Genomic DNA, 24,558 nt, shown 5'->3' with positions numbered 1-24,558 from the left:
TCAATAAATGAATACTTCACTCCCTTGATATCTTCACAACCAAGTCGTACAACCAGGACTGAAAGATCACCATGAAATATGTAACCTCCAGCTGTACCTAGTGTCAGGCGAACAGCTCTCTGCAGCTGCAGAGAACATCGCCCACGCTCCCGCACTACCGTACACTGGCCACTGAGCCAAGCTCCATGGTTTTAATTAACTTTTCCCTGAATCATCTCTGTCTTGAGCAGTGGCACATCAAGTTGCTTGCAAGGAAAGTGAGTGTGTTACCACCTGCTGAGCTGGTACAGTGATCGGGGCAGTGCAGGGCACGCCAGCCCTGAGAGCGGCAGAGCCCTGCCCAGACATGGCCACCCCCCTGAGCCCCAGTAGAGGCTGCAGCAGGGACAGGAACCACCCTGATTCACACTGCACCTTCCCCAAGAGTCAGGTACCTCCTAAGGCAAGTCCTTATGCCTTGTGGAGGCCACCCCCCTGAGCCCCAGTAGAGGCTGCAGCAGGGACAGGAGCCACCCTGATTCACACTGCACCTTCCCCAAGAGTCAGGTACCTCCTAAGGCAAGTCCTTATGCCTTGTGGAGGCCACCCCCCTGAGCCCCAGTAGAGGCTGCAGCAGGGACAGGAGCCACCCTGATTCACACTGCACCTTCCCCAAGAGTCAGGTACCTCCTAAGGCAAGTCCTTTTGCCTTGTGGAGGCAAAATGTAGGTGTGGGCTGTACCCTGTTGCAACACTGTGTTTCTAATTAATGACACTAGTAGCTTGCTTTTATTTGATATCTCAATCTGAAGGGTTCCCACAGATTTTACATTTATCCAGTACTCTTTGGGCTAGCCTCTGCCCAGCAAATCTTCCCTCCAGAAAGGGAATTAGGGAGACAGTTGGCATTTGGATGAAATTTTAGCTCCATGTTTCACTCAGGCTTGTCAAGTCAGTGCAACAGATCAGTAGCTGCAGTGCAGTTCTGGAAATGAGCAAGATCAGGTTCTCATAATTGAGGGTCAGCGACCTCCAAAGGGCAGAGATTTACAATAACCAGATCAGAGAGTTGAGAGTGAATATATACACTCTGTGTTTCCAGTTCAGCAAGACAGAGAGGCAGCTGATTAGGGAAAGATGTTGGAGGTAACAGAAAAGTGTCATAAATTTCTCATGGTCATCCTGAAAGTGCCAGCCCCATCCCACCACACAGAAGGTGTTTCACCTTTGTGATCTAGTCACTCACATTCCTGGTCATACAGCAAAATTGCAACCACTCTTGATACAGACGGCAGAGCTGTCTTTTCCCGAGCTAATGCTTTTGGCACTTGAGTGGGGAGAAGTGCATGTTACTCTGTGAGAGAATGTACAGCCAGTGCAATATGCCTTTAAGTCAGTAACCCTTCACCATACAAATTCACAGCTGAGCTTTGCTCTACATTAGGCAGGTAAGAAAGGTAAGAACAACACAATTCTTAATGGAAAACCCTCTAAAGACAGAGTTCTGCTCATGACAAGCACTGACATCTGGATAAAAATTTACTTAACATTGTCACACTTTTTACTATTGTTTACTCATTATATTCAAGATTTATCCTAGCAGGTTATTCCTCAGGATATGATGATGCTTTAGGACCAGCCAGAAATAAATTCTAAGCAGTCACTTCTTCCTAATGTAATTTTTTCTGTATTTCTTTTTCCCCGTGTGGTTGCTATTGTTGCAATGGCTTTGTTACTCCTGCTACATCAACGGTACAAAGCCCAGCAGGAAACACCATAAACCTATTACTCAGAACATGATGCAAACTTCCTTTCTGGTCATAGTAAACAATTAACATGTAACATTACAGCATGTCCCAGATGTACCCTTAGAGTGTAGTGTCTAGGGCAAAAGAGTTACCCCTATTATTAACGAGCTGCTGAGCAGAGCTGAACTATCTGATGCTAACCCAGGAAATATTTCTGTTACCAGATACCTGGAAATAAGTATGAACAGTGATAATGAAGAACAAGGACAGCAGCAAATCTCACTTTATGGGTTGAACACTGAACAGGAAGGCAAGACAGTTATTAGAAAGTGCATTCATCTTTTTGAGGCTGTATACAACACAGTTGATGTCACCTGGCTAGGCCGAGCCTTGACAACATGCGTCAGGCCTGTGGGCAGGTCAGAAGGGGTGATGCATCATTCCTAGCAGTGCTGGGAAGAGAGCCAGGATGAGATCTGCCAGGAATAAATTCTGGCCTAGCCAGGTCAAGACTCCAGAAGCCAGAGGAAATGAGCACTGTCACCTCAAAAGATGAGGAGAGCAGCAGATACCCTTTTGCCCCTTTGGTGCCATTCTTGTCCACCACACAGACCCTGGTGGGAACACTGAGCGCTCTGTGCCAGGCAGACACTCCCGTGTACAGCATATTCTCATTCACACCTATTTAAGAGGCTCAGCAGAGCAAAGAAAACCAGAGCCGGCCATGACCCCTTCTGGTCAGTACTTTTAACCTGAGCCCAGGAGGGTCTTGTTTCCTTAGCACTAAGCCTGTCGCTTATGGTGCAGAGGTAGCCTGGGACTCGCCAGCTCCCTGCTCTGGTGAGCCACAAACCTTTGTCTTTGTCACAGCTGAGCTTCCAGGAGGGAGATAAGCAGCTCCCCCACAACCCTGTAAAACGCTCCCATGGAAGTCTCCATAAGACAGTCTTAGGAAGAACTTGTGCTTGCTCTGCTCAGCATTCAGGCTTGGGGATGAGGTGAGCATCCCTCAAGAGGAGCAGTCTGTCGTTTATACCATTAAGCTAGCCACGGGGGAGCACAGGTAACTCCAATGGCATTAACACCATGACATTTGACTCCTCGTAATGTTTTATGGAGGTATAACACTCCCGAGAAGTTTTCTTGGTATGCTCAGGAGATTCATTCCCATAAATGAATCAGCCCTAATGACACCTATACACATCTCCCCATTCTCCTCTGCATTTGAATCACAGACACGTTGTAATGTACCGTAACGTGCAAAACCATTTTGCACAATGAATATCGATCTCTTTATGCCTTGATGGCTGACACATTAATGAGACGGCAGAGGGGGAAGTGCCCACCAGCACGCTGAACACAGAGAAGAGCCACGCTGAAATCAATGGAGGCCTCAGCAGGAGACCACCATTCAGTCAACCCTGAGGGCAGCATTTACTGCCCCAGAGCAGCATCCACCCCTCAGGCTGGCAAAGAAGCACATTCCCCTCCCTGCAGCTGGGGGGGGGGGGGGGCGGCAGCCATGCACATCCCCCCTCTGCAGCCCGCTCCCCTTTCTGAACAACACGACAGGTACCAGCCTATATAGCTGTAAACTACTTAAAGGCTTTCCTGCGTCTGGTCTCTTCAGAACAAGTAGCTGAACAAACATTCCTCTGCACTGCACACAGTCACTGCTTAGTCAGGGCCTCTGCTTAGGAGATTAGTAACCATTTTCTTGGCCATTATGGACCTACAGACAGGTATCAGGTGAGAAAGTAAAGCAGTGGAAAGGGAGGTATCTCAGGAGAGCTTATTAGCCGAAATAGCTAATGGCACCTGACGTGCCTCTGACGTTCTTGCTGAGCTACTGCTTTGTGGCACCTGTTTCCATTTGCCTGAATTAGCCTCAAGCATGTTTTGGAGGCACTACCATTGCTGTCCTTTTTGCTTTGATTCTGTGAGACAGAAACACGGATCCCCCTCAGCCAGGGTGACCGAGGCATGGCCCGCTGGTTGTCACTGCATCTACTAAACTATTCCTACCTATTTGAAGATTTCCACATAATTAAAGTATTCCAATGCAAATTAACTAAACACCACAAAGGGGAAGATTTGTTGCAGGAAAAAATGCTTATAAACAGACCCACAGGTAAAGGTGTTTTAAAAGCGCCTGCAAGAACACGTAACAGAGAAATTATGAAGCCTGCTTACTTCTGTTAGGAGAAACACAGCAAGAAATCAGCACAGCAAACTGCACTGACGTACCAGCAGAAGCTGAGGAGCGCCTTTTCTGACCATTTATGTCTGCAGGGACCAAGAGACTGCCACAGTCCCTGGGAGGTCTCCCAGGCACCGACTCTGGGGAGGTTTCCTCAGGGGCTGTTCCTAGAGAAAGAGGTCAGTCCAGCGCCTTGCCAGGTTGGGGTCCTGGAGACCACTTCACCCTAGCTTGCCCAGGCACCACCCGCCACCTCGGCCCAGCCCTGCCACGGGAACAGGGGCAGCCGGGTGCCTTTGGCTCAGCACCAGCGTTTCCAGCTGAACGTCTCAACACACAACACACACAGTCCCGAGTGCCTCGTGCTCTGCCAGCTGCTGTCGGTCCTGCCATCAGCCACCCGCTCATGTTTGCCAGCAGCAAACAGCAGCAGGCAGACCCTGCCAGCAGCAGGGTCTCAGGAGCTGGGGGCCAGGCCCAAGGCCTGTGCTGCAGGATGGCAGGCCCAGCAGGCTCCATACCGCCTGTGAACCAAACGCTGCCAAGGTAGGGCATGTCCTGCCCTGACTGCCCCCAGATCCTAAGGGTAATTAAATGCAGAAATGACCCTAGAGACCCAACAAGCCCCCGAGACGAGAGGCACAGAGAACAGCCGCCAACCATTCCCCTCAAACAGAGGGCAAGGAGCTCAGCTTTCCACGCAGGCAGCGGCCACCTGCCTGCTCTCGGGGCACAGCTAAGTCCTGTGTCACCCAGCAGGTCCTCACCCTTCTCCAGCTCTGCCCAACTCAACTGCGCAGACGAGTGCTCCTTACCTTAGCTGCACCCGGCGTGTCCGCGGCCACGCAATCCCCGGAGGGCAGCCCCCGGCAGCCCTGGGGCTAGTGGCAGCTGGCGTTTCCCTGAACACCCTAGAGCCTAGACGCAAAAGTGGCCAGGGAGTTCTCGCTGATCCTGCTCCTCGGCAAGGCAAGAACTTCACAGCTGCAGAGAAGAGCTCGAACAGCACACCACAGGGGGTGGGGGAGGGAGACACGGCATTTTAATTAAGTAAAAATCAAATCCACCTGAGGGCCATGAGTCCCCCTCAACTTTTCAGGGAGGCAGGCTTATGTGTAGGGGGATAGGGCAGAGTGGGAGTGTTTAAGTCCTAAATGGACACGGTGGAGAATTAATCAAGAGAGGCATAAGAATTTATAAGGCTTTTCCCCACACCTGTGATAGATTTTATGTTTCCTAAACTTGAAGAAAATCTAACACTGGATTTCCATCAACAGGCTTTTCAGACACTGTTGCTGTGGCAGACCTAAATGGTAGAAACTAACATTCAGGTTTCAAAATAGCCAGGATTTGCCACTGACTGAGTACAATCCAGTTCACTTCCACCTCCTTGCCTTTTTTCTAGAAGTGGACCAGTATTAAATTCAAATAGGAGACCTTTCTACACTCAACAAAAAAGCAGTGCTGTCGGTGTAGCTGGCAGCACAGACCTGCGTTTGGACAGATGGACAGGCCTACCAGCTACAAGAACTACAAGATCAGTTTTGATCCACATAAACCAGCATATTCAGATCAGCACAGCCCTGCTCTTCCACCTCCAGTGTACGGACAGACCAGCCAGAGGATTTATGCAGGTTACAGAACATACACATACAAAACACATTTGCTAAAATCAGACACTTACTCACTGTATTCCCAGCTGGCTTGAAAGAACAATACATTCATAAATGAAAAATTCCATTAAACTCCTAATGGGTCAGTATCACGGCCTTCTGCAATTGTCACAGGAATCTCATGAAAACCGAATTACTAAAAAACAAACCTCCCATTGTGTAAGTAGCACATTGCTGTCACACCCGCTCTAGTAACAAGCCCATTAATGAGGTTAAGGTAGTTACTGTAACAGATGGGGCATATGTGGGGATGGCTGTAAAAATCTTATTTGTCTTTCCTGTATTAGGGCAAAAGGTTGGTTTTGGATGTGTGCAAATGTATGTGTACACGCCAATGTGTCAGGTATTCTTTTGCTATGAATTTTTAGCTTTTGACCATCAACCAACATGTGCAAACTGGCCCATGGCACACACTACTGGAGTTTGAGACTGAGGATTGTTTGCTCCGTCTGTTCAGAAAGATTCACGTCTCCACAAGCAGAGTGAGGTCCCCAGCAGGCCAAGGACACCATGTTAACCTCCGGGAGACCAGAGAGGGGACAGGAACCAGCAACGCTTAGTCACACTACTTGCATTAATGTTCCACAACATTTAAGGAGTAGAGAGGTTCACAGATGGCTTGGAATTCCTCAGAGAACCATTCAGCATTTCACATTGCTCCTTGGTCTTCTAGAAGGGGAAAAAAAAAAAGCAACCCTAGCTTCAGCCTTCACCTACAGCTCCTTCCCCCCTCCCCGTGAAGGCTGGTGCCATATCACCAACTTCTTGTGGGAACCACACTCGTGATCCTTCAGTTTATTCTTGCTCAGTTATTCTCACTTTGCCTGTACCCCCGCTTTTCCCTGCTGTTCACTTGTGGCTAACTACTGTTAGTTTGGTCTCTGTCAGCAGGTGCAAGAGTAACCCCAGTGCTTCACCAGCCCAAGCTTTCCCCCTTTATTACAGCTGAAGCTTCTTTCCAACACCTTAACCAAGTGTTACTGGAAGCAGGGAGCCACCCAAGCCTGAGGATGGGCCTTTCAGCCCCTGTATTTGCTGCTGCTGCTGGCAGTAATGAGATGGGAGATGGGGCAAGGGCATCTCTCTCCTGGCCTGTGAGACTGGAGACAGGGCCAGTGCATCGCCTCTGGCACAGAAAACTCCACCCGCCGCCAGCAGAGCCTGCAGCACAAGGTCCTGCTCAAGGCAAGGAGGCAATTTATTGCTGACAAAGGGACACACAAAGATTGTGCACGCACACACATACTACTTGTATTACTCAGGAACTTTTTAGCAGTTATGCTAAACATAACACATCTGAAAACATTCGGGAGTAGGGACATGGCCTCTGTTGGCAGAATTTTTTCCTTTAGGTAAGGAACTTGTGTTACCAGTTCTAGTGCATTAACTCAGTGCAGTCAAAATGAACCAAAGTTCTACAATTTATACCATTTAAAACAACGCAGCTCGTTTAGACAGAGGCAGGTTGGGAAGCGCTTACACAAGCACCTCACACAGGAGAGCTCAAGGAACACTTTCAGTCATGTAAGTACTGACAGAACAGTCTGTGGCTCTACCCTGGGATCAGGCAGCTTATTTTCAGATTTTTATACACGATAAACCAACTAAAAATCACATAAACAGGAGAAGACATTAGGATGTTACTCTCAGAAACCTCAGGGCAGTAACAGGTTGATGCAGCCGAGGTCGACATGGAAAAGTTTTTGTAAATGAATTAAAGGAAATTACTGAAGAAATTACACAAGGAAAGAAAAAACACACATAGATGATAATCATTCACTTAAAAAAAGAAAGTCCTTGCTGTTGATGTTTTCTGCTACCGTAAGTCAGAAAGCAAATACAAAATTAATTTGGAACAGAAATACCTTAAAGTATGCTGTACAACCAGGACTTCCACGGTGCACATTTTCTCTTGTACATCTTTCATTTGACTTTTGAAAGTCAAGTGCAAATTTTCATAGAAAACAGTAACAGATGCAGCTGCAGAGTTTGTGGAAGGAGAATATGCTCAGAAGAGCAGTCAATAGGACAAACCTTCTCTGCCTAATGCCATGATGTAAAAAGCTTCCAAACGTAGGAACTTTTTAATTCTATTTATCTTTAAGAAAATGTAACACCACAGGGAAGTTGAAGACATTTATACAACATAGTAAAACAGTATATACAACATTCCTGCCCACCTTTGTACATATGTACAGATTTCTACTGTAACTACTTTTCTGTGCGAAACGTTCTTCAAATTCACTGAGTGTAAAACAACCAGCCAACTTCATTCTACTCATTTCAACAAGAATTTTAGCAAATTTCCCAATTTGGAAAGAAACAAACAAAAAAAAAGTATCTGCAGCTATGGAGTCAAATAAGTTTCATCTGCTTGCAACAGGAAAAATAATTTACAGATAGCTTCAGCATGACATAGCACACACTGAATAGTCAATTGCTTTTTTTAACAAGAAACTGTTACACAATGTTTTACAGACATTTTAGCTGTAAGAGCATACTCTATTAAAAAAAAAAAACAGTCGTGATGTCACCAAACATTGCAAGTGGAAATAAAACACATGACACATTGTATAGAAAGTCTAAACATCTGTAACCACTTACATTCACAGACAGAGCCGTGCTCCAGAGTGGATGTGGTTAATTACCGGTTGATATATTAGCCTTCAGCACGCAGGAGATGGTGATGAAGGATAAGACTCACAGTCTGACCTGTGCCATTGTCCAAGTATAACTGACATTCTAGCTGGGCTTCGAGGGATCTTTCCTGCCTTATCCCAACGCCACAGATACTAAATATCTCACCACAGAAGGCTCGCGTAAAATAGTTACACTTAACAGGAAAATGCATAAAATAGGAAAAAAGGAGAACAAGCAGCTCCCAAAAAAGCAGCCACTGTCCAAGAATATAAGTAGAAATAAATCCCTTTTAGCGGGGTGAACTATTCCAGCCTGTACTTGTCTGGTCATTCAGAACACAGTTAGGTTGGTGGACAACTATTTTGAAATCGTTATCTTTTTGTTGTTCAGCACAGTGCCCAGATTTCCGAGTCTCAGGTTTTGTCTCTTAAAAGGGGAATGACTAAAGAAGCGCTCCAAGAACCATTTCTGAAATGATGCAACACACCGAGGAGACTCAAGATGTTTTTCATGGAGCCGTGGCATCTGAGGGGTAGCTGACATGAGCACACATCGCCCCCTTGTGCTTTTGCTCAGAAAATACTTATTTTCTGTTCATTTTGTAGGTAAGCTTCAACTCAGTGTCCTTTCTTTCAGGAAGCACTTGCAGCAGTGCAAAAATCACAGTCCCACAAATATAAAATGAGTAAGAGTCCACGAGGGAACCAGGCTCATCGTCGTCTGAATGCACGCGATATCCTCCAAGCATTGGGCTCCTCATAGCGATTGTACAGGGGCTCCAGCCGCTGCTGCTTCTTCTGTTTGCTCAGCTTGGTTGGATCAGAAACCTTGAAGAAAGCTGGCGCAAATTCCACCAGCCAGCGAGGATCGATAGTTGTCACTTCACGCATATATTCCTTGGTGGTCAGCACTAGTTCATGATACACCACCCTGTGAAAAGGGACCGCAACTCTGGAAATTAGTTTTTCCCAACAAAAAAAGAGATAAGGCAAGGCCTGGAGTATCTGAGCTTGCTCCTTTACCTCCATTTCACCCTCCTTCAGCGTAAGTTCCTTATAAACTCCAATGCAGGGTCCAAAAGAACCATCCAGAAGAGCTACCATTTTTTTTTTCCCCTCTCCTACTTCACAACTACTCTTCAGCACAGAACTACTTCATCTGATTTAAAATAATTCTCTCTCTACTCACTCCCACCCTCAATACTCAGTGTTTTAAACTCAATTCCACAATACAGAAACACAGAACCGCAGGCTCCAGGCCTGGCCTTGGCTCAAACAGTGAATCTCATCTCTGCACAGGCACTAATTATAGCAGCAGAAAGAGCCAAAAGCAGACTTGAAACTTTACTCCCTCTGCTCATTGCTGAGAAATCAGCAGCCTATACTTTGATCTATACTCCACAAATAGTGCACACCACAAGCTTTTCACTTACGAAGTCTGAACTGTAATAGAAAATTACATGATATTGCCTTCCTTACCATTCCGGCTGCCTGTTGAAGAGAGCACTGGACGGGTGGATATAAACTACTTGTTGATCAATGAGTGTCCGATAACCTTCCTGCGGATCCTTCTTTGCTGCGTTTCTGAAGAAACCACTACAGATGGCCTTCTGGACTCGAACTGTTGCCTTCCCACAGGATACCACATCCAGCTTGTGCCTGCCAGACAAGAGTTAGAGAGAAAAAAATTAGAGTCCTCCAGATTTGGGTGCAGCTACCAACATTAGATTAATAAATTTAGTTTAGCTACTACAGCGCAAGAACTCTAAGAAAACGAAGTCACTACTTGTCCTTCTTGACATGCTCACCTGTCCATAATGCCCAGCATCTGCTTGCGGATGTCCTGTGCCCTGCGTAAGGATCGGGCCTGGATAAAATTCTCATAGCACCAGGGATTTGAAAACTTATTATTCTTCCAGGAATTGTACACAGCCAGCAGAGTGAGGTGGTCCCCTTCTGTCTGATGGAACTTGGCTTTCTTTTGATCAGCAAGTGCTTGTTTATCCTAACATATAAAATACAAATCAATCGGGTATCTACATTGTAGAGACAATCCTTGTGCAACGTGAAGGAGGACACGGACTCCTTGTCACTCATACCATGATTTTTTAAGGCTACCAAAAAACATGATGTAAGACCGAGAAGATAACACAAAATTTTGAGTGGTGAGTGACTAGGACCAAGTGATGAGAAAGGTCACTGGGACTGCTCTCACTGAGCCAAAACTATAGCCATCATAATGAAGCAATAATGGATTCAAGGGGAGCCTGCTGTTGAGGAATACTACCATACCATAGTCTGCTGCTTGCTGACTTAAAAGAAATCAGCACAGGATAGGACTGTCATGGAGAAATACATTCTCTGTATCTGAAAATGACAAAGGCATTGCGAACTCCAGAGCTGGGACGGACGTGGCTTAGGATTGTATGTGTTTACCAGGAAATACAAAAGAGAATGTGAGACTTCTAATTGCCATCTTCCCGTCTACGAAGAAACTACCAACACCCTCATCTACAGGGTGTGTAACCAAAAGGTACATCAGAAACGTATGATATATGACCAGTCTCAAAATGACCTACAGGTTCATTTTGGCACATACTCTCACTCTCTATCACCTGAGGCAAGCACACAAAACCCACCCAAACAGTGACACTGCAGCTCCTTGGCCACGTTCCTTACCTTTGGCCTGTAGAACACGTTCTGTACGGACAGCATGGAGACTATTGTCAACATTTCCTCACTGCATCCCAGATGTACAGACATGATCAACATCTTACACAACATAGGCTCCAAAGGGAATTCCGCCATCTGCAAGAAACCCGATTCAGGGTACCCTGCAGCATCTTGGAAAAATCTTGAGCTCTCAGTGCAAAAGACAGCAAAGCCCTCTCTTCCATGCTTCCATGCAGTATGTTTTACCCAAAATAACTTTACTCACCATGACACAAATTATTTGTCTATATTCACTACCAGAAGAATATCCTAATAATTACAGGAAATGTCTAGACATTAATAAAAGTAACCTTAGGAATAAGGAGTAATAAATAGCTGCTCCTTAAAAAGCAGAAGATACGTAAGCAGTATGTGAAAAGCTACCACACGAGAATAATGGGAAAAAGAAACCCATAGTGCTAGGCAATAGTGCTTTACAACTACTCTTACGTCACCCCCTAAATATTTGCAACCCCACCAGCACTCAGAAGTATTCTATTTTGCCTACCCTGCGCCCAAGTCGCGTGAGCAGTCCCTCGTCATCCAGAGCTCCCAAGGTGTAGAGCTGCTCCATGGCTGTTATAAGAGTTTCCATTGGGGGAGCATCCATAAAGTCAAAGGAGAGCAAATCATTGATGCCCATGGCCTGAACAGAGGGAGCGGAGAAAACCCCAGCTAAAACACTGAGAAGGAAGACACCAAACTCCAGCGAGAGACATATAACCATCAAACAACGAGGCACTACAGAACTTTAAGCAACCCTAGTCTCATGTTGTTATCTCAACTGTAACCGCAGTCATGAATACATGGCTGTATTTCTACACTTGAGATAATCCACATTGGCCCATGGCTTTCACCCACCATCCAGTTTTCCAGTCTGTTTCTTTGGTACTGTTCCATACCTCTCAAGCAAGATGATTCCATCAAGGAGACACATGCCAGTTTTGAGGAATCCTGCCTTATAAACCAGTGTGGCTTGACAGCTCCAATGGACACTGAACACGTCTCCACCTTCCCTCTTGTTCCCAAAAAGGGGGATAGGCAGCAGCTTCCCCAGCTGCTATGTACTGGGTTAGATCCAGTTTGCAGACTCCCAGAGGGGTGGTACACATATGTTTGGAGATCAAAAACCACCCTAAAATAGTGTCCTATCTGTTAAGAATATAAATGTACCTTACATAGGACGTGTACTGCCCATAAGATTCCTGTTTCTCAAACCTCCTGCAACTAACTGTTCTGCGCAGCTGAGACTTGTAATTTAGGTGGATATTCAACATTATAACCCTCAATACAAAAACACAGGGGCAAGCTCCAGTGCCCGAGAACTGCATTTGATGCAGTCTCCCACTCAAAATACCTCTGTGCACTGGAAGGATCTGAAATTACAGAAGTACTTCATGAGGCTCATAAAGGCAGAGACTCAATTTACCGAAACACGATGATGTTGGCTTGCTACACATTGGTGAAATACCCACCTTCAGGGAAAGTACTGTACTGGCCAGATTTGTCCTCTGGATTTCAGGCACATTGGTGGTTAGCATTTCATCTCGATAAGCACGCTCTGTATATAACCTATAGCATTTTCCTGGTCCTGTTCTCCCAGCCCTTCCCGCTCGTTGCTTTGCTTGAGCCTAAAGATAAAAAGGCATCTCAATGAACAGGTGCAAACAGGCACAGGTGAAAACAAGTAGAATAAAATAATTATTCACAATTTTAATTATGTTAATAGAGATTTCAGTGCAACCCAGCAGAGTACATATTCCTCAGGCACAGCCTCAAGGAGTCTCAGGGAGTTATCAGAAATGTGGTTTTATCATTGTCTCACTTTGCTTCCATGTGCTTGGACACCACATCAAGACACACATTACCAGCAGGAAAAAAAAAAAAAAAAAAAAAAAAGTTGTCAAATACAGAATGCCTACCTGTGAAATTGGTGTAACAACCAGCTGGTCAATTCCAGTCTTCGAATTATAAACTTTCTGCTTCACAAAGCCAGGATCAACTACGTAATATATCCCATCAATAGTCAAAGATGTCTCGGCAATGTTAGTAGCGATGACAACCTGCAAACAACAGTCTGATTCAGTACCAGTTCTGTCTCTGGTTGCCAAGCCAACCATGCTGCTAAACTTAAATAATCCATTCTACATAATACCAGCAATTTGTTATAAATACAACTACTATCATTTAACACTGAAAGAAGAAACATGCTACAGTCAGAGATTGATAGGTTTTAAGTATCTACATTTGGTTTAGATTTGGACAATATGAGAAAAGAGTATGATAAAATCCATAATTAAAAGCAATTGAAAGATTATTACACGTTTGTAAGCAGACTGCACTGACTTCAGGGAGAATTTTTGCCTATCACTCAAACACAGTCCATATGTAGAGAACAATCTTCTAGAGAATGTATCTCTGGATATTCATTAGCTGTTTGGTAGGAAATTTACATCCATCCAACAAGAACTGCATTTAGATTTCACTGAAGTTAATATCCTTTAAAGGCAGCATTAAAAAACACACCAAGAGCATCCCACACAGAGGTCTGCTAACCCAGACACTTTTATGTACATTCAAAGGCTTAGATAACACTTATAGGCACGTATGCAACCAAAATGTGCTCTAAGCTACATAAACCACTGTTTCTACAAAACTACTTCATTTTGTCTGCAGTTGTAACTACCAGAATCAGAAGTGCCAAAAAAAAAAAAAAAAAAAGACATCTGATTAGCAGTGTAATACAGCCCGCTATTAAAACGTGTCAGGTGAAGATGAAGCCATACTTAGCTGAAATTACCTTTCTGCTTCCTGGCGGGGCTGGGTCAAAAATCCTGGTTTGCATTTCACTGGGTAAAGCTGAATATACAGGTAGGATAATTAACTCTGGAACATCAGGTCCTAGAGATTTCATCCTCTCATAGAGGATTTCACAGGCTGTGTCAATCTCTTCCTGACCAGTCAGAAACACCAGAATGTCACCTACACAGGAAGTAAATTAAATCATCCACAGAATGAATTCTGTTTAGTACAGCTCCCGCACTACCACATTGCCATCCCTCACTTTCTCCATTTAAAGCAGAGAATACCCAACTTTTGCTAGCCCCTGGGCAACAACTCTTAGCCAGAAGCAACATACTTCAGTCTTTCACTGAATTTCACTGAATTTTTAGAGTTGGAAGGGACCATAGAGATCATCTAGTCCAACTCCCCTGCTGAAGCAGGATTGCCTAGAGCATGTTACAGCATGTTACTCAGGACTGCATCCAGGCGGGTCTTGAAAATCTCCAAAGAAGGGGACTCCACACCCTCCCTGGGCAGCCTGTTCCAGGGCTCTGTCACCCTCACCGTGAAGAAGTTTTTTCTCATATCTGAGTGGAACCTCCTATGTTCCAACTTGTGCCCGTTGCCCCTCGTCCTCTCACTGGCAACCACTGAAAAGAGTCTGGCTCCCTCCTCCTTCAACCCACCCTTTAGATACTTATAAGCATTGATAAGGTCTCCCCCTCAGCCTTCTCTTCTCCAGACTAGAGAGTCCCAGCTCTCTCAGCCCTTCTTCATAAGGGAGATGCTCCAATCCTTGAATCATCTTCATTGCCCTCCGCTGGACTCTTTCCAGTAGTTCCCTGTCCCTGTTGAATTGCGGAGCCCAGAACTGGATGCAGTATTCCAGTTGTGGCATCACCAGTGCAGAATAGAGGGGGAGAATGACTTCCCTCGACCTACTAGCCACAGTCTTCCCTATGCAGCCCAGGATTCCATTGGCCTTCCTGGCCACAAGAGCACACTGCTTGCTCATTGTCATTTTGCTGTCTACCAGGACCCCCAGATCTTTCTCTTCGGAACTTGTCTCCAGCAGGTCCACACCTAACCTGTATTGGTGCCTGACATTCTTCTTCCCCAGGTGCAGGACCCTACACTTTTCCCTGTTGAACCTCATGAGGTTCTTCCTTGCCCAGCTCTCCAGCCTGTCCAGGTCTCGCTGGATGGCAGCACGGCCCTCCGGGGTGTCAGCCACCCCTCCCAGTTTGGTATCATCAGCAAACTTGCTAAGGATACTCTCTGTCCCCTCGTCCAGGTCACTGATGAATATGTTGAACAGGACTGGACCAAGTATTGACACCTAGGGGACACCACTGGTTACAGGCCTCCAGCTTGAACCCGCTCCATTAATCATTACCCTTTGGGTCCTGTCATACAGCCAGTTACCAATCCACCTCACTGTCCCCTCATCCAGCCCACACTTCCTTAGTTTCCCAACGAGGATGTTATGGGAGACAGTGTCAAAAGCCTTGCTGAAGTCAAGGTAGATGACATCTGCTGCCCTCCTCTCATCCAACCAACCAGTTATAGCATCATAGAAAGCTATCAGATTGGTCAAACATGATTTACCCTTGGTAAACCCATGTTGCCCACTTCCAATAACCCCCCGCTCTTCAACTTCAGTTTCACCCAACTTTTTCAGCATTTTATTTACCCTATTTGCAAACAACGGAGGATAGTGCTGAGAGCATTTTGCTCACGTTACTAATACACAACCCATGACTTATAGAAAGACTTTGCTCACAGGTATTAGAGTCCTGAATCACCAGCTACCCCTGACCATTCCACACTCACCTGGTGGCTCTGTTAAGTGGATCTGCATTACTGTAATAAGACTGGCATCCAAATAATCTGTTTCTGGCTCTTTTGTGTACAGAATTTCTACTGGGTATGTTCTGCCAGGAATTGTGAAGATCGGTGCTTCGTAGAAATACTGAGAGAATTTCACAGCATCCAGCGTTGCTGACGTCACTATCAGCTTCATATCCTGCCGTTTCTGCACTGTCTATAGCAGGATAGAAAGTTCACGTCATTTGTTGCCTTTGGGACTATTAACATATGGCACTTGAATTAAGTCAGAGAAATACAACCAGTAATATCAGGCATTCTGATGTCTGAGTAGAGGGGCAGCTCATCCCAGTAGCCAGAATTTCAAACAATTGACCACTAAGGTCACATTTCAAACCTTTCTTAGCAGCACCTATCACAGAAAGCCTTTGTCAGAGAAGGAAGAGCAATGCAAGAACACTCCTCTGCTCATCCCTCATTATGAGCATTCTGGACTGCCAATTCTCATTGTTTCTGCTGAATTTTGCTGGCTTTGTGTTCGCACAGAGGCTCATCTCATGAAAATTTGGACTATAAACCCCTAGGAGCGTTTGCTTTGTTTCAGAAGAGACTCTTTGAGCACATGAATGAACTTGACTTGTGCAGCCTCGCCTTTCCCTGTGTGCTCCTACCCATACACAGCATACAGAAGACACCGAAGCAATAAAAATAAATCAAATGCTACATTACCTTTTTTAGTAGCCCAAAGAGCACATCTGTATGTATGGTCCTCTCATGGGCTTCATCCAGCATGATAATGGCATACTGAGTCAGATCAGGATCTATCAAGCACTCCCTCAATAACATACCATCTGTCATGTATTTGATAACAGTTTCGGGGCTAGTACAGTCTTCAAATCGAATGGTGTAGCCAACCTAGGAAGAAGAGTTGCATCGAAACTGAAGCTACAGAATTAAGTTATTAGCACCTTTAATTCTGCAAGCTCATTTTACAGCCTACAAGGGAACAGACACATGGACAAACGAGCAAACTAGCTCCAGTACTGATTTTTCCTACTTCTCCTCATGCTTATTTTTGACATGTTCTTTGGCATGGAAATTCACCTCTTGTCCCAAGCAGCAACCAAACTCCTCGGACACCCTCTTCGCAACAGACATTGCGGCCACTCTGCGAGGCTGAGTACATCCAATCTTTCCTCTTGATGTGTAACCTGCCTCAGCCAGGTATTGGGTAATCTGCGTTGTTTTCCCAGATCCCGTCTCTCCAATAACAATCAGAATCTGGTTGTCATGCACAGCCTAAAAAAATCATAATACACTTGTCAAAATTTAAAAACAACAACAAGAAAATCAACACAGTACATCTAGGAGTAAACTGAGCATCTCCTGCTCTTGCTCCAGCTGACCCAGACCAAGCCATACAAGTGTTCCTACTGATCAAGTCAGCGAACTGCTTAACTGTTTGGCTGACTCATCCCTTGCAACACGATCCCAGTTTCAATTTTTATTTATGTCAATAAATATCTGGAGCTTGATTAAAATATACAGGTATATATAATAATTTAAAATAATTATTGTGAACTACAGTTCTGCACTTAAAATTATCAATTGGCTATTCATACGTCAATAAGCTGAACCAAGAATATTTTTACTGACATCTTCTACCTGGACTTGTGCAAAGCATTTGATGCTGTCTTGCACAACATCCTTGTCTCTAAATCGGGGAGACATGGATTTGATGGATGGACCACTCGGTGGCTAAGGAATTGGCTGGATAGTCACAATCAAAGAGTTGTGGACTCTTTGAAAGCCAACTGCATCCTTGGCTACATCAAAAGAAGCGTGGTCAGCAGGGCAAGGGAGGTGATTCTACCCCTCTCTACTCTTCTCTCATGAGACCCCCAACATAAGGAGAACATGGATGTGTTTGAGTGGGTCCAGAGGAGGCCACAAAGATGCTTTGAGGGCTGGAGCATCTCTCCTACAGGGACATGCTGAGAGAGCTGGGGCTGTTCAGCTGGGAGAAGAAAAGGCTCTGGGGAGAACTTAGAGCCCCTTCCAGTCCCTAAAGGGGCTCCAGGAAAGCTGGGGAGGGACTCTTGATCAGTGAGAGTAGTCATAGGATGAGGGGTAATGGTTTTACACTAAAAGAGGGGAGATTGAGATGAGATCTCAGGAAGAAACTCTTTGCTGTGAGGGTGGCGAGACCCTGGCCCAGGTTGCCCAGGGAAACTGTGGCTGCCCCATCCAACCTGAAGGGGTTCAAGGCCAGGCTTTGAGCAACCTGGTCTGGTGGGAGGTGTTCCTGCCCAGGGCAGGGGGTTGGAACTAGATGATCTTTAAGGTCCCTTCCAACTCAAACCATTCTGTGATTTTAAATTGTCGCTTGCTCAAGCAAGAATGCCATTTCAAGAGTCTTACTTGTATCAGCTGCTCCTTCAGTCTGAAGATTGGGAGACTCTCTCTCTGCTCAATGATGGAAAGCTGGGTCTTCTTACCGTAAGAAGCTTTGTTGCCACCAAATGCATGTTTCTTCCACTCTGGGATATCATTGGGCATCATCCCAATACCCCGCATGTTTGCAGCAATTTGTCTTCCATCCACTAGAAAAGGAATAATTTCACCATTACATTCAGGTTCACACACCACAGACTCTGATGGATCCTGCTCCTACTGTTCCATTATTCAAGACTTCCACACACGTGTGTTTAAGTATTTTCTGAGTTCCTACATGTATACCCCCACTATTACATTAATTTCCATGTAAAAAAATTGCTTCACTATCCATCGCACCTTTTAGTAGTGCATCCTTGAAGGACAGCAGGATATATCTGCACATTTCCCTTGACATTCCTATTTCCACTACAGTGGAAAAGCATTTCTTCTCTGCCTTCCTTTTAAAGTAAGGCAGACAAACACTACGTCAAGATGTTTCTCCTGGCTTACTCAACTGTCACAAAAAAGGCTCAGTTTAGACTTAGATGTGTTCAGACATACCATCAGGGAGAGGATCCACCCAGTGTGTGTTCAGTCCCATGGGGATAGAATCCATCTCTGCTTCTCTCTGAGCTTGTTTAAGTTCTCGTCTTTCTTTAGCTAAAGCACTCTGCATCATTGCAGCCTGGGACAAGGAACCATCTGGATTCTGGAAAGCAACAAAAAAGTTAAGATTTCAAGCACTCAAAATCCTTCAATTATCTCTTTGTCGCCACTGTCCTTTAGAAGCCTCTTCTGAAGATGTTTTAAAAGATGTTAACTTTTTATCTCTTTGAGTTCCAGGATATTTCCATTAGCCCAGCCTCATGAACTTCCGCGGTCATGACTAATATGGAGCATCCCCACACTGTCCAGTCAGAAGGACTATGGGTACAGCCAATGAAAAATAAGTATTTCTCTACCACCTTCTACTTTCAAAATTAAGAAAAAGCAGAAAAGAGAAAGCATATTCTAACATGCTTGTGTGAAACAGTTGCTGCTGCAGGCTGATGTGCATTTTGGCTCAATTATTCCACTTCACTGTCACCAGTTAAAGAAACCAGCTTTATAAGTAAAGAAAGAATCCTCAGTCCATTGGTAATGTTTTTCAGGGCTCTCAGTAATGTCCAGGTGGAAAACTGGTTGTTAAAATCCCAAATATTTATTTAATTAAATCAAGAATATTTGTTTTAGTCCTGGAAATATCTTACCTTTACTATTTTGATGGGACTCATATCCATGCTCTGTTTAGTATGACCTCGAAGGAACGGTGGCTCTTCTTCAACTAACTCAATCTCAAGGTCCTCATCTAAAATTCACAAGTGACAACTTTTATGGAAAAGTTAAACATCTTCTTCCAGGTACATAAAAGTACCTCTTCAAATGGTGCTTCCTGTGTATTCTTGATTATAATGTAATTTAATAGTTTTAAAAGTGAAAACACCACAAATAAAATGAATGCACAAACAGAGCACATCCAAATGTCATTAATAATAAGGCCAGAGCAACACTAGTACCTAATGTTTCAGATGACAGCAAGTTGTGAGACGCTTAACATGCACTTTTATCATCATCTCTTTTTAAATCAAAACGCATCCAGAAACACAAGGAATTTACAATAAAATAAGACTACTTGGAAACACTACCTTCTTCATCATCAACTTTAGGAAGAATCCCAGTCTCCTCATCAAAGTCAGGAAACTCTTCCTTGGAAAGCACATTAGCTGCAATCATCTGGAAACAGAATGAATACAACATTAATTTGTCCCCACTAACGAACACAACACAACTCATGAGTAAGAGGTCTCAGTTCTAATGCTATTGCCAGACTTGTAAAACAGGAACAAAGGAATGTTGTGATCTCAGAACAAAGGAATGGTCCTGCATTCTGGCACAGTCTCCCCAAGTCATCCAGCCTCTAAGCAAACAGTCCTTTTGTTATTCTAAATACCGTCAGTGTGAGACAGCTGGCTCGTGCAGGGCCACATCGATAATCAAATACCACCAAAGTGTCCCTGAATAAAGGTCACGATCCCCCAGCTCAGAATGATCTCTGGTTACCTGGTCCAACCTTCTGCAAAAAAGCAGGGATAACTTCATAGTTTGCATTAAGCTAGGAGTCCCAAATCACAAGAAGGCAGCAATGTAGAGGTAAGAAGTAAGTTACACAAACAATCAAGGAGCTATATTCTAGTTCATGAAACTCCCTAGCAATTTTACTGACTGACATCCTACTTCCCTGAACAGAAAACCCACCTGTTTAATTTCCCATTTCTCTGGGTCTGAAATTCGGGTAAGGCGTTTTCGTTCAAGGCTGTCATCCTCCACCTCTGGAGCATTCACCAGGGACAGGTGACTGGGTCTGTCTGGGTTTCTCATAGAGGTTTCTTCGTTAGTTTCTCCAACCAGGTTTCTCCTCCGGTTTGGGTTCAAGTCTTCCCCAGTGTTTTGATCAACATCCTACATTAGATTAATCAATCAGCTATAACTACATTGCGCTTCTCCTTATTTATTAACACTGGTGCTTCTTCTACCACAAGAGAAAATGCAGAGTACATTACTCATGGAGACTACTGGCAACAGCAGCCCATACACAGAAAATGCTATTTTGCATGCTTGCTTTTTTTTTTTTCCAGCTGGCATTATGAGGTAAGTACAACCCAAGGCCTGGAACACTGATCTGCTTTGGCAATGGCAGCGATTTCATTTAAAATGAAATGCTTCTCTCATACTGAAAGAGGAAGACAAACATAGCAACCACTTGAGGTTTGCCCTGTCATTTAGCTAATGCATCAAGTCAAAAAATTGTTAGGAACTTTACATCAAAAACAAGAACCTACAGAAAATGAGTAAAAAGTAATAGGTCACAAACACAGAACAGTAACAATTTTTTTAACTCCCACTTGAAGGGTATCAATTTTCATCACAAAGAGAAAAAAGCAGCAAGAGGAGTAATCTTTAAAAATTTTGGCACCACAAACTATTATAAGCACTATATTATGTTTTCCATACCTTCATGCTCAGGCTGGTTTTGGATCCAGTAAAGGATAACACTTTGACTTTTACTCTCTGTCCTTTGCTCACAACATCGGCAACATTGGCAACCCGTCCTTCTCTTCGAAGCTCTGAGATGTGGACCAAGCCCTCCCAACGCTTCCTGTAGGCAAAACAATCAGGAGGGCATGAGATGTTGTGCTTTATTACTCTGACAGTCCTTCACATCGTTATGAGTCTGCATTAAAATATTTTGTTGTCAACTGATTGATTGTGTACATTCATAAACTGTTTTTTATAAAGAGAACATTCTCTGCTGTTGAATTCATTTTTCTGAAACAGATCTTCACTTTGGCATCAAAACCCAGAATACCTTATTCCAGCCTCAGCACCTCTTTAAGATACTGGCAGACAAGAGAACTCAGATGGAATAGTACCGGATTTACTGTGAACATCAGAAGGTACCTTAGTCCTTCCAGCTGCACAAAGCATCCAAATTGCATTATACTTGTGACTTTGCCATTGTAAATGTCTCCGATGGAAGGCTCCTCAGGTGGTGGACGGTCGATGTGTTTGTCTCTCCATCTCTCGTTGCTCTTCTCAACATACTTCTCTCGATCCCTACGGTCCCTACTGGGACTCCGACTCCTGCTCCTTGACCGGTATCTGGATTTTCCCCTGTTCTTATCCCAAGTCCTAGAACGAGACCTAGAGCGAGATCTGTGCCTTCGTCTCCCATCCCTGCTACGACTTCGACTCTTCCTCTTTTTCTTCGCCCTAACAAACAAACATTACGTATTTGCAGTGAAATTCCATGTAAGAACAGAACAACAGGTAATACCCCTCCCCCAAAGACACACTGGAAACCCACCGGTGGTCGCTGCTCCGTTGCTTGCCTTGCCTGTCCACACTAGGCATCAGAGCTTCAAGTTCTTTAAGTGCATCAGCCGCCACTTTCACATCATCTTCATCCAACATATTCTGCAGGATCAGAGAAGAGTTCTATAAGAAGGCTGATAAAAAGTCTGTGACAGAAAATTAATCTACAGAAAGAACATGCACAAGCATATCTATTTAGAAAGAATGCACGATAAAAAAAAGATCAGAAAGCATATAGAAAATAAGGAAAAAAAAAAGCTTCCCCTATATTTTGCTACAATATTGAGACAATTTTGCTTTTATACAAAAGACAGCTTCATCTCAACACTTCAAATTATTACAGAAATATAAAGAGCAAGTCCCTCGTAGCATATGAACGTCCAAAATTTTTATCTAATTTGTAATCCATCATTGCTTTGAACATTACGTAAGGCAACAATTTCATGTCACAAAAACCTCATCTTCCAGGTATTCTGCAGAACAGCATCAACGTAGCAATTGCTGTAACAGCTCTTCCTGATAACTACATGCAATAATACCAGCCTTCTGCCTCTTCTATATTTCATTTCTCATAGTCCACTTTTATCCATGCACTAGCAGGAGACACTCACATTAAGGCGAAACAGAAAAAAAAAAAAAAAAGATTTAAAAAAATTACGTTTTCACATACAAAAGAAATCTGAAATTATGACCTTACCCTGACGTTGGGATTGTCTGGCCTGCAAAGGGCTGGAAACAATTCCTTCAACTTTTCCTTCTCCGATTTGGGTTTGACAACTGTCTCTGATTTTGAGATTTAAAACAAAAAAACAAACAAAACCACCCAAACTTAGAAGAGCTAGAATGATTCACTCTTGATTTTTCTGTAAGTTTAACTTTCATCTGAATGCAAAGGTTGATACAGATGTTACAGAGATTCAATTCAAAGATTACGATGTTACCTTCCTACAAATACAATTATGATTATTAGTGAATCTGTGAAATACATAAACACTCAAAATAGTGTACTCAGTAAATTTTTAGTGCCTAAACAGCTTTGCTAATCTCCCACTAACAACAGAGAGGCTCCTACTGCCACAGTAAGACACAAAGTCTTGCCTTGCAAGACTAGAATAACTACATCAATCTCACCAAACACGGCAAAAATCTACAGAAGACTAAGAGTTTTGTTTTCCTTTTTACACTGAACTGATAGGAGAAACAAGATTACGCGTACCTTTGCTCGTAGATGGTTTTGGTGGAGGCCGCATTGTCTGTATGAGACGCAACAAATTACTAATAAGGGAATCCTGAAAAATTTAATAAAATACTTTAATCTAAGAAATGACTGCAATACTGATTTCCACTATTAGAAGGCAAAAGTGAGGGTTTATTAGCAGGACCAAAAAAATGCTCAATTCTGAAGATGCAGATTAATTTTAAGAAGGTATCACTGGACTTTGTGTACATCCTAAAAATATATAATAAATTGAATCTGAAAATGATTATGAAAGTTCCATTTAAGTGACTTTTCTACTTGTTATTTTCAATCATCTATTTAATCCAACTACAGTTGTTTCTGAGGAACTCATGAATCCAGCATCTAAGTATCATGAAAGGACTTATGACAACATTTGCCTTTGTGAAAAGTTGTTTCTTCCATATTTGATATGTGCAACGAGACAATAAGCAGTTCAGAACCTCAGAAGGATGCCTCACAGAAACTACAAAAGTTTAAAAATAAAACAAAAAAAGAAGAGAGAGGGAGACGGCTTGATAAGACAGATACTCAAAAGATAATTAGTGCATAGTTTTCCAATTGGAGAAAGCCAATAATTATCCCTCCCACCATTCTCTTTAAAACAAAAAGCTTTATAAAACACACCGGGACAAGAAAAGAGGTAAATAACGTTCACTTACAGTGAACTCGGCACCATTCTTTAGAAGAACTGCTTTAAATGTGTCAAATGTAGTATTTTTCTCAGCAAGATTTATCACAAACTCGGCTGCGAAGAAAAAGCAGACAGTAAATTAGAACAAATAATAAAAAGGGAGTATAAATACTTTATGATTGGATAAAGGCTGTTCTCCCGGCAACACAGTCACCAACTGGGTCCATCTACCCACGGAAAAGCTGCGTGGCTGCTCGCCTGTGGCCCTCTGGTTCCTTCTCGCCTCCCTTCCCAAGAGCCCAAATCGGAGCGTTCTCTCACGCTCACAATATTTTTTGAAGGAAAATCACAGAGGGTTTTTTTCTGAATTCGAAAAGCCCCTTCGCAAAACGCGTCCTGTCCGACAACAGCCCTCAGGCCCGCAACGCGACGGCCGCCGCCTGCCGCGCCACAGGAGCGCCCGGGCCGCGCTCGCCACGGAGAGGCCCAACCGCGGGCCGGGCCCACCACACTCACCCAGGTCCTTGTCGTTGATGCCCAGGTGATTATCGAGCTCGGTGCACACCTTGGAGACCAGCGACAAGTACTCGAGCTTCGCGAGCTCCTCCAGCGTCCCCACGTCCGCCATGACTCCACCCCCGCTCGCGTACACCCGGCACCACTTCCGCATCCGGGGCGCGGCGGAAGTGGCGAGTGACGGCGGACGCGCCGCCGAGCACGGAGAGGGCGGGGGGTACTAGAGCGACTCGGCGCTGAGGCCGGTCTATGACACCAGCT

General features: G+C 44.2%; 1 protein-coding gene across 1 annotated transcript; it reads right to left on the bottom strand.

Annotated features, from left to right (window-relative positions):
- Nucleotides 1-6,784: 6,784 nt before the first annotated feature.
- Nucleotides 6,785-24,451, bottom strand: DHX8 (DEAH-box helicase 8). Its single transcript, XM_074162998.1, has 23 exons — nt 24,298-24,451; nt 23,810-23,895; nt 23,127-23,199; nt 22,608-22,693; nt 21,903-22,012; nt 21,497-21,808; nt 21,050-21,194; nt 20,294-20,497; nt 19,684-19,771; nt 19,249-19,346; nt 18,560-18,707; nt 17,984-18,165; nt 16,667-16,861; nt 16,292-16,477; nt 15,569-15,779; nt 13,752-13,933; nt 12,874-13,014; nt 12,427-12,582; nt 11,460-11,597; nt 10,919-11,047; nt 10,048-10,244; nt 9,719-9,898; nt 6,785-9,170 (listed from the first exon to the last, which is right to left on the bottom strand). Exons 1-23 carry the CDS (start codon nt 24,449-24,451, stop codon nt 8,951-8,953), a joined length of 3,621 nt encoding a protein of 1,206 aa, XP_074019099.1. The 3' UTR covers nt 6,785-8,950.
- Nucleotides 24,452-24,558: the final 107 nt, after the last annotated feature.

This window comes from Numenius arquata, chromosome 23 (genome assembly GCF_964106895.1).
Source record: "Numenius arquata chromosome 23, bNumArq3.hap1.1, whole genome shotgun sequence".
Classification (NCBI taxonomy): Eukaryota; Metazoa; Chordata; class Aves; order Charadriiformes; family Scolopacidae; genus Numenius; species Numenius arquata.
This window is presented reverse-complemented; position numbering and strand designations above follow the sequence as displayed.